Here is an 11,336-nt window from a genome sequence, read left to right on the forward strand (position 1 = left end):
TCACTTGAGATCAGCTCAAGTGCGTATGTCCAACCGTGACCCTGCACCTTTAACTTTGCTTCTTATTGATTACATAAATATTTTTGTATCCTTGTTCCTGTTCTTTTTTATAGAAGTATTGTTACAACTCATAGCATATTTGAGAATTGCTTAGACTGCTTCTCTAATACAGAAGTAAAGTTTCATTAGTACCAGGCAATGCTAACATTATAATATTATTACATATTACACAAACTAATATGAATGATATGCTAATTGGCATGTGCATTCCAGTCTCACGCAAGCAGAACTCGTACCCGCACATTCTCTTCTACCAGTTAGAAAGAACGATCTCTATCACACACACGTGCACGTTTTCTAAGAAGATCTTATAACGAACATGGAGATCCTGTTTGTGGGCTCAGGCAGAGAAAGGGGAAAATCCAACAAAACTGTTGACAAGTTGATTGGTTGGTACTCAGATCTCGCAAGTAAATTGACAAGCGTTTCAAGTAACAGGCCAAAACCGCAAGCAAAGATCCTGTGAGCAACACAAAATCCCGTGAGCAAATCGAAGATCCAGTGAAGGAAGTGAATTAAGATCCTGTCAGTCTCTGGGCATGTGCACGCAGACAACGGCGAAAACGATCCCACTAATTTACATAACAAGGGTGTAGTGTGGCATGGGCTAGAATGGGCTATAGCCCATCATTAGTAGGCATGGCTATCCATATTATAAATACGTGTGAGAACCAAAGCTGTGTATAGTATATACATCACTCTTTTTTCCAGCCTTGATCTGCCACTGATTCTACCTAGCCTCGACAATTCCAGGCGCAAGAGTCTGGGATCATCCCGCCTACTTCCTGCCATATCTCCTTACTAAATGCTCACTAAGTGTCACCCCCAACATCATCACTGTCACCCCCAACATCATCACTGTCACCCCAACGTCATCACTGTCACCCCCAACGTCATCAAGTGTCCTGTAACTTCAAAATTAAATTAGCATTAGAACTAATCCAATAAACGTATCACACGGGATGCTATGACCATTGTTTGGTGTTTGTGGCATATCCAGCACTTGCAGACAACTGAAGCATGTTGAAAAGGTAAGTCTATGGAGCGTTGGTGATGGGTGTCATGTAGGCTTGTAGTCTGAGATCTACAATTGGCAGAGTGATGACCTACGTAGATCACATGCGGCCATTACCGTTTGCCCGCAGACTAGACTCTGTAGCAAACAGGGCGCAATGACAAGGGAAGGGATTGATCTTGACATGAAACTACCGTCTGGAGGGTCAACTTGAAGCCTCCAGGGCTCTTCTTTTGCAAAAAGATGTATTTGTTTTCATACTTGAAGACTTCTCGATTGGTAGACGGTAGTTTCATGTCAAGATCAACTCCCTCCCTTGTCATTGCGCACTTTTTGCTACAGAGTCTAGTCTGCGCGCAAACGCTAGTGGCCACACAAAAGATGCGCGTGTGCACTAGGTAGAAGCTCATCACTCCGCCAATTGTAGATCTCAGACTACAAGCCTACACAACACCCATCACCAACACTCCATAGACTTACCTTTTCAAAATGCTTCAATTGTCTGCAAGTGCTGGATATGCCACAAACACCAAACAATGGTCCTAACATCCCATGTGGTACTTTATTGGATTAGTTCTAATGCTATTTTGATTTTGAAGTTACGGGACACTTTATAACGTTGGGGGTGACGCTTAGTGAGCATCTAGTAAGGAAATATGGCAGGAAGTAGGCAGGATGATCCCAGACTCTCTCGCGCCTGGAATTGTCATACGAGCACCGGACAAGAAACTAATACACATTTGCTTCTCTCAACTCAGGAGTATAAATAAGTACCTGGTCATTGATTGGGGTCCTAAGCGGTCATCGACTGTGACGTGACATCAGCCACTGGGGTCTTGGTGAGACTTCGAGTGCTCACACCACAGTTGGCTTCACAAGTCGGTGCTCCTGCGAGTGCCTGGGCCGGCTCCAGGAGTTCGCTAGCGCAGGCCCAGAGTTCCCTGAGTAGCGCACAGGGCTCAGCTTAACAGCTGGGGGCGCGACCTCTGAGAGGCAGCTCCTGACATTTAGGATTTTATTTTTTATTTAGGTGTGTGTGTGTGTGGGTGTGTGTGTGTGTGTGTGTGTGTGTGTGCGCGCATGCGTGTGTGTGTGTGTGTGTGTGTGTGTGTGTGTGTGTGTGTGTGTGTGTGTGTGTGTGTGTGTGTGTGTGTGTGTGTGTGTCTATCTCATGGTCTCTATACACAAGCAGAGATCACAATACCTAAAGAAATGGTTAAATCTTTCTTTTTGTGCAGCTCCCCAGATTTTACATTTTCCAATGAACTGCCTGGGTTTGAGAATGCCTTTAATTTCTACAAAGAACAAAACACTTCAGATAAGTAGATTCTACAGTCTGATGTGTTCACAAGACACATGTGTTCGTCGCCTGGTAAATCACAAGACGTCTGTAGATAAGGAAAATAATCATCACAAATTTAGGTCTTCAGAATCAACAGAATCTTTACTACAAGATAACTACTGTCGGTAATAATGGTAACAACGCAAATGCAAGATGACATCCATCATCCAACTTCAAGACACAAACAAGCGCCTAGATCATCTAAAATCTTGTGTTGTACAAGGATCTGTGTTTCGACTTCCATCATTTAAAGGAGAAGAAATATGGTCAAATGTTGTCTCAAGATTCAATGACAACACCGTTTCATTTGTTATTAACAGTATTCTTGATGCCTTACCACATAAAGTCAATCTGAACAAGTGGCAAAAACCAGACTCCAGGAATGTCCACTCTGTGACTCTGATCAAACCTTGATGCATGTGTTGAACAACTGTTCTGTTTCACTAAAGACCAATCGATACACCTGGCGTCACAATTCTGTTCTAGCAGCTCCAGTCGAGTAAATTGAAAGGAATCTAGCTGATAGCTGGCAGATTACTGCTGACTTACCTGGATGGGTATATTCATTACCATGTGATATAGAAGACATCACAGCACGACCAGACATAGTTGCTTGGTTCAAACCACACAAACAGATTGTTATACTCAAATTAACAATTCCATTTGAGGAATCTTAGCAGATGCTGACAGACGGAAACAAGATCGTTATGCACCACCTTGTAAACAAATATCGAGCTTGGGTTGGTGGACAAATAACATACCATTGAAGTTGGTTCGAGAAGTCTTTTAAACAGCCCAAGCTTACGATCAATAGTTTACCAAGTCACACCACTCACAACGTCATTTCTTTTCCTTCCACATGAAATCTGCAGAATTGTCATTGGATGCTCATATGCAATATGGTGCAAGCAGGACAAATCTGACTGGATAAAAACTGACTTGTTTTCATAGATATCACAGAAGAAATGTTAACGTTAGAAATAGTATATGTAGTGATTAGATACTAGTGGTTCATTGTTAGTTTCTGCGCCACATCTGTATGTGATGGCAGGGACCACAGATACGCCCATGCATTTATGGAAGAATAAAACACTGTCTGTCTGTCTGTCTGTCAAATACATATAGTTTTAAACGTTTCACTATAATACATTTGATACTAAGTGATAAATCTCAACACGAACAGTCTCTATGACCTAATTATAAGCTAAAACAAAAGCATGCATAACTATTCTAAAACCAGATACATAGAGTGCCCTGAGGTACAATTTAAGGAAAAACTAAGTGGCAATCAAGTCAATTCAGTCATGAGACAATTGGCATGGCATCAGTTTACTTGATGTTGTCGGTAAGATATTTGCAAGAATTATCCAGGAAAGGCTACAAGTCATTGCTGAAACCATCTTACCAGAATCAGTGTGAGTTTAGAAAAGAACATCGATGTGTTGACATGATATTTGTAGCGAGACAGTTGGTGGAGAAAGCATCCGAGCATGCTGATAAGTTGTTTCTTCTGTCTGTTGACCTAAACAAGGCATACAACTCAATCCCTACAGTGTTCTCCCCAGAAATCTTAGAAGGCAGAGCGGAATACTCCGTGAAGTGGGCGTTACCCAATGCCATGCCCAATGGCAGTTAAAACTATATTTTACAGATCAATGAGGCTCAACTTTGTCAAGCTCTAGAAATTTCGTCGTCCTTGCTCGACAGTGCACGGGTTGCTTCTCTAGAGACAGCTGATTCATGGCACGAGCGGCTTTCATGCTCTAGTAGACTTTGGCGAGTGATCGTTGTACATGGGATATTAATCTAAATAGCTTTACCTAGTGCACATCTTTTAGTCCTAGATTGTGTCTTTCGACAAAGAGAGCACAGCAATGACTGTGTCTCCTTTTCTGCCTCACTACAGCTAGAAGCCATGACCGGGAAATCATTTAGTCACTGGAGATCTACTCCAGTCGTCCTGTGCTTCATCAGTTGCCGCTCGTTTTCTTTCAACAGTGCAGGTGTTGTTATCTTCAACAGCGTTCCTCGTAAAGAAAGACTCAGTAGTTCTCTGCGATGCCCACATGACACGTGCACTTCGCTGACATGTATACGTATATACCAACTTGCACCTGAACACCAGCTGGGAACATCTGGTTATTAAGGGCTGCATGCGTGGGTGTAAAAGTGTTAGTGTTCCACACAACTAGTCCGCACAATTAGATGCCACCTGCTGTCTTAGTTAATTAATTTAATAAGCTTACTTTAAGATCCTCAAGTCTTGGCATCTGGATGATCTACTTTACCTAAAAGCTTAATTGCTTAGAATAACACAGAGCGCCCCGCTCTGCCAAAAGATCCTGAGGAGAACACTGCCCTACAAATTCCCTCTGGAGACTGTTGGAGAAGATTGGTGTGCCTCCTACCATGAGTCAAATCATCAGATCATTACATGATGGTATGAGTGCAGTAGTCAGAGTTGGTTTCATCATACACAGATTGGTTGGAAGTAAAGAATGGCCTCAGACAGAAGTGCACCCTGGCTCCAACACTCTTTAACATCTACTGCGGTACTGTAAATTGGCAAGTGGAGGCCGCGATGCCCGTCTGCTGGAATGAATGTGAGATTTAAGAATGAAAGAAAGTCAGTAGGAGATCGAACGGCAAAGAAACACCTAACTGTAGTGAAGATAACAATCACAATTTGTGGATGACACAGCTACTTACACAACCTCTCGGGGAATCTTTGAGAATTCAGCTATTGAGTTAGTAGACACAGTGAAAGATTGGGGAATGACAGTAAGTGTTGAAAAGACCAAAGCAATGGTGGTGGGAATACATGCAGTTGAAGGCGGCACTGTACCATTGTGGATGGGAAGTGACTCTGTAGAATGGTAAACAGTTTTCCCTACCTTGGAAGCATCATAGTGAATGATGAGAAATAACATTGGATGTAGCAAGTCAAATTGCTAAGGGTTCTAGAGCATTTGGGTGCTTGAGGAAACCAATCTTCAAGGACACTTAACTTATCTGTGTCAGCAAAAAGGACTGTCTACTGTTCTGTGGTTTTGTCGGTTTTGCTTTATAGAGCAGAGATGTGGACTATCAAAGCCTCATGTACGAAGCGGATGAGTTCCTTTCGCAATCGGTGTATAAGAACTATACTAGGGCAACAAAATACAAACAATGGAAAGATAGAATTACTTCTAAACAACTTGCATGTGAGTTTGGTATGGAAGAGCCACTGGAAGACTTAGGGCATGTTTCCACTAGCGTCTAAACAAGTTTAACAAGTGGTTTAAGTAAACTGGTTTAAGAATTGACCTGTTTCTACCTGCACTAAACCAGTTATATTTTAAACCTAAACCGCTTTCTTAAACCTACTTCAGAGTAGGTTTAGCAGAGTGGTTTAGGTTTAACTGTCACGTGACAGTAGCGCACGCTTGTTTAGATGGCTTCTGACACTGCCGTTTTGATGACATTCACTATTTTGCTGGTATAAGATTGCCTTAGAAGATGTAAGGGTTGTTATCTAGGGGAAAGAAATCAGCAGCTGAGGAGAGAGAGAAGACGGTGTTCTTGGTCATCGTCATGCAAATTCCTACTGAATCAGTGAAACCAACAGTTGCTCTGAGTCTGACTCGTCGACAGAGCAGTCCAATACTTCAAAATAAGGCGTTCCTAGACGGTTTGTTCCGGATGTGCATCTTCCTAGTAGAAACAGTTGCATTCTTGAACTGGCTTAGCTTTTAGACGTGTTTAAGCTAAACTAGTTTAAGGTGCAGCTAGTGGAAACACGGCCTTAGTGATGAAGTACCATCTAAGATGGCTTGGACACCTTGGCAGAATGAGAGAGGAAAGACTACCTAAGATGTTGTTTGGAGAGCTAGAAAAGAAGAAACCATACCATGGGATAAAGAAGAGGTGGCAAGATAGAATAATATCTGATCTGCGAGCACTGGAATTGGGGATAATTGGTACAGTCTAGCACAGGATAGATATCTCAGTGGCACACATTATGCGATAAAAGAATTACAAGTCAACATAAGAGGACCAGTAATTATGCGCCAACAACAGAAGCACTGACCATCCTGCCCTTGTGGTAGACTTTTCGTCGGAAGGGCGACTTCACCAGACACAGCCACTTCTGTAACAGTTAATGAAACGCTCTAGTCATTTGTCCAGAGCTCTATGCTCAAGGACACCACTATCATCACTTTTACGATGGACGGGTTCAAGGTTCAAGGTGTGTATGTGTTTGTGTGTGTGTGTGTGTGTGTGTGTGTGTGTGTGTGTGTGTGTGTGTGTGTGTGTGTGTGGCACGGTGGAGTAGATGATAGAGCTTTGGTGATGACATCCGGGATCTTGCATTCTGTGATGAGTGTTGAAGGTTCGATCCTGGGAGGAGACACTGTCGCAGCTTCCTTGAGCAAGAAACTCACACACACTTGATTCTCTCGATTCAGGAGTATAAATGAGTACTTGGTCATTGACTGGGGTGGACAAGACCGCTGGCTTAGCAGCAACATCATGCAGCAGACGGGTACGTGTGTGCCTTGATGTCCAGTCCCAAAGCTGCGCCATTGTCAATGCCCCAGGATGACTCTGGCCAAGCTCCAGGTGGACTGTAGCACTGGCCCCAAGACTCCACGTGGCACATGGAGGCCCTGTCTCTAAAGCCAGAAGAAGCTATCTCCGCAACTGACCTCAAGGTCGACGTCGAAAGACGTGGACGACTTAACATTTGTCCATTTTTTGTGTGTATTTGTATGCAAGAGTGTACATCCAAAAAGGCAAGCTGCAGCACCGCCAAACTATTTTGCTCGCCAATGCTAAATCAATGCAGCTCAACAGTGAGATTGTCATCGTCTTCCGGACTTCTTTCGTGACAACGCAATTTCCTGCTGATCAATCCCAACTCCATTCATGCAAAAAAATTCTCTGGAATGGCGCATCAAATCTGGATCTCCAACGAATTTAAACTGCACGTTCAAGATCTCGGACGGTACACACGGAGCATTGCAGGCAATGTCGAAAAAGGCAAGATAATTTTAGTATACTGTAAATCCAGTAATTTTAGTACTCGAATTTAGTACTTCTGCCCATGAAGTAGTTCGTACACATGTTATTTTAGTACAGTATATCGGTACGGTACTGCAGCCAAATTCACATGCATCTATTTATAAATTTTAGTATTCGAGTTATTTTAGTACAATCAGGTATCTGTACGAAAATAACTAAAGTTTTCATGAGTACGAAAATTTCTGGATTTACAGTATCCGGGTCTTAAAAATATACCTACCTTGGTTGGCCGTATACGTGTATCGAAGAGCTGCCACGCCTTCAATGTGACAACGTCCAACTAGACTATCAAATGGTTGCGAGACGAGACCTTTGATTGCACTACATACGGGTGATAATAAATAACACATAACTTCCCGGCTTCTGCTGCCTGGATACATGATACTCGCTGTTAATTTCTCTGAACAACAGAACTGTCGAAATGGCGAAAGTCAAACGCGAGGACGTGACTTGGTATATATACAGGGAACAGTTTCCTGGGTGAGTACGTAACTGCATGTGACTTCCAAGTTCTTGCTGCCCGGATACGTATTTCTGAATGGTTTTTTCGGAATGGGACACTTGGTTACAACGACAGCAACGTCGAAGTGATGAGACGTCCAAAGAGACTGTCGAAATGATGAGAGTCAGCTGAGATATGACTTGGTATATATACGCCGGGGAACAGGATGGGTGAGTGAATAACTGCGTGTGATTTCCATGTTCCTGTTCCCAGATATAGACTTCTAAATCGAATTTTTCAAAATGGGACACTCTGTTACACATTTCCATTTGTCTTCAACGGGATACTTAGCAATCAGTAATCCAATCAAAATAATTTTTCAAAATGGGACACTCAATTACATTTCATTTGTCTTCAAGAATCCAATTAGCCCAGGCAAAGAACAGGATTTAATTTTCTTCTCAAGTGAAACAGGTCGCACTAACAAGTTTCAAACTGACGAATGGGATATTACGTAACTAACAATCAATAATGCAATCAGCCCGGGAAAAAGAACATGATCTGTAACGGCATATATTCTACTTTGAGATAATTGATCTCAGAACGGGATATATCATTGAACGGGATATAACTCTCAACGAGACATATCATTGAACGGGATATAGCTCTCAACAAAATACTTCATGAGAATTCTGTCCGGTTGCTAATTCTTAAGAACAGAGTAACTACAAATGCATGTGAACATGATATACTTCATCAAAAATTCTCGGAATGGGATACTCATGCAACAACATAACTTTGTATACCACGTTAAATTAACTAACAACTAACAATCTAATCTGCCTGTGCGGAGAACGAACTATTCAGCTAGTTGGAGATATAAATGTTGCTCTCCTAGTGCACAAAGTGTGCGACTTTAGCAACATTGTAGTACTCAATCACTCAACCAGAGTTTCACTGCTACTTTTACTACCAATGCCAAAACAAAGTAACTGAACATGCGTGACCCACCTCCTCTCTCTCCCTCCCTCCCTCCCTCCCTCCCTCCCTCCCTCTCTCTCTCTCTCTCTCTCTCTCTCTCTCTCTAATTCTAACAAATTGGGAGCTGGTATAGGTCAGTAGAAGTTATAGCCTGTTGACATGAGCACTTGTAACCAGGCCAGCACAACAGGTACTGGTTGATTCGTTCATAGTCATTTCAAATTTGCATTATATCAATTCAAAATCGTACTTTGTCAGTTCAAATTTATACGCTGTCTTTTCAAGTTCATACTGTCATTTCAAATTGGTCACTTGTCATTTCAAATTCATTCACAGTCATTTCAAATCTGTCATAAGTGATTTCAAATTCGCTACTGATGCATATGTCAATTGCACACAACTGCAACTTTACTGATTGCCCACAATAGATTGAAACCGGACATAGATACACTATATTCTGTAAACTGAGCAGTGACTGCATCACACAAACGATGTTCTAGCATTACAGTACACAAAAAAGCACAACACAGTCATCTTCCAAGAGGGCCGGAAATCACATCTGTTCATATTACATAAAGGTTAGCCAGTGCCTTTGACTACAACAACAGACAACCAGCAGTGGATCTAAAGTTGATTCAACTGCTTCTTTAGTAATTCTTTCGTAACTTGACATTTACGTGCAACCTGATGCGTTGTGCCCGGTTGGGTGTTGTACTGCCTTCAGGAATAGTCTTAATTAGTAAACTACTCAGAGTTTTGCTCAATCGCTTAACGGCACATCTAAATTGAAAATACTACCCAGACCACATAGAAACAGTGCAATCGACAAGAATCTACACAATAATTAGCACGACAGAGAATTTGAAATGACTCATGACAGATTTGAAATGACTGTGAATGAATTTGAATTTTACAAGTGACCAATTTGAATGACTGTGAATGAATTTGACTTGACATAATGCCAATTTGAAATGACAAAGTATGAATTTGAACTGACAAAGTACAATTTGAATTGACAATGCAAATTTGAAGTGACTATGAACGAATTTGATCTGGAAATAGTGTAGTGTAAAGCACAACGGTTCCTTGCTTGCTGGTCTAAATCTGACCAAGGCGAGCAGCAAACAATGTTTTCCTAATACAGTCATTACAGTCACTACTAGTGTCAAGCACAGCGAAGGTTCCTTGCTTGCTGGTTTACCAAATCTGAACAAGGAGAGCAGCAAACAAGGTTCACATACCATATATAACCTCAGTCCTTACTGTTCTTATTTATAAACTTTGCATATGTATGATCCACTGAAAAAGTTGAGTTGACATTTGTGTTCATACTGTACTGACAAAGCATGCAGTTGACTTTGAACTTTGCAGGCGTTAGGAAAAGTTCAAAAGTTTCCGAAACTCGCGAGCATGCAGGCAAATACATAAAGAAACAATTACATAATCCAGTAGACAAACATATGATGATAGCTAATTGCACTCACCTCCTCCAAACTCATTCACAACCACAGCTATCTTTTTCCCATGAGACTCTGTCAACATATATTTTAGCAAAGTCGTCTTGCCAGCTCCTAGGTATAATACGTGCTAGTTACAATCCGAACAGTTTACAGTCTACAGGAAAGAGTGTAGTGTTGTGGCCGTCATGGCTGTACTGCTGGTGATCATCCCATTACAGTAATATTACTCTGACTATATACTTACCTAGACAGCCAGTCAGAATCGTGACAGGGACACGCGAACTGCACGCCTCAACGAGTCGGGGACAGTCCTCGTCCATAGACGTAAGCTGAGTCGTTCTAGATCACACAAATGCTAACAGCAAAATATTCCTCGAAAACTCAAACGCTTCGCGCTAAAGCTCCATCTCCCGTATGTTCTAAATTCTAAATGAACAGAACTGCGCAGCTTTAGTGCGCAGCATAATGCGCAGCCGAAATAGCGCGGTCCGGTGATCGAGGGAGTTAGGGATGGCTGCTTCGTATGAGTCGTAAACTTGTTAGAACACGATCGATGACAGCGTCCTTTGCCTTTATCGTCAAAGAATCTCACAGAACGTCTATTTTCTCGAATGTTGCCGAACGGAAATAATCGCACGAAAAGATGGTCAGTCTCTTGACAGTCTGAAAGTAGCACGACGGTTTCCACCGTACTAAGAGCGACGGGAACAACAAAGAGATCGTTTCCGGGAACGTGAAAGCTAGTGAAACGTTTTCCAATTACGCTCACGTGAGTAGTGTTTCTGGTGTAGAAAAGTTCGCGTGCTGTAGGAGTGAAAAAGAGCAGATAACGGTTTGCGACCACATGTCTAGACAATACGGAACAAACAATCATATGGCTGCGTCCATGGAGCACTTTTCTTTAGATATCTAGACACTACAATTAATTAAGAACATATTAGATAGAAATGACGAGAAATGTAGGGATTGCAT

The 11,336-nt window shown here is 42.0% G+C and overlaps 1 protein-coding gene across 1 annotated transcript; it reads right to left on the reverse strand.

Annotated features, from left to right (window-relative positions):
- Window positions 1-3,693: 3,693 nt before the first annotated feature.
- Window positions 3,694-10,763, reverse strand: LOC134186207 (uncharacterized protein in trpE 3'region-like). Its single transcript, XM_062654122.1, has 3 exons — window positions 10,609-10,763; window positions 10,389-10,475; window positions 3,694-3,939 (listed from the first exon to the last, which is right to left on the reverse strand). The coding sequence occupies exons 1-3, from the start codon at window positions 10,682-10,684 to the stop codon at window positions 3,839-3,841; spliced, it is 264 nt and encodes an 87-aa protein (XP_062510106.1). The 5' UTR covers window positions 10,685-10,763; the 3' UTR covers window positions 3,694-3,838.
- Between the last annotated feature and the right edge of the window lie 573 nt (window positions 10,764-11,336).

Source organism: Corticium candelabrum, chromosome 10 (assembly GCF_963422355.1).
Source record: "Corticium candelabrum chromosome 10, ooCorCand1.1, whole genome shotgun sequence".
Lineage (NCBI taxonomy): Eukaryota > Metazoa > Porifera > Homoscleromorpha > Homosclerophorida > Plakinidae > Corticium > Corticium candelabrum.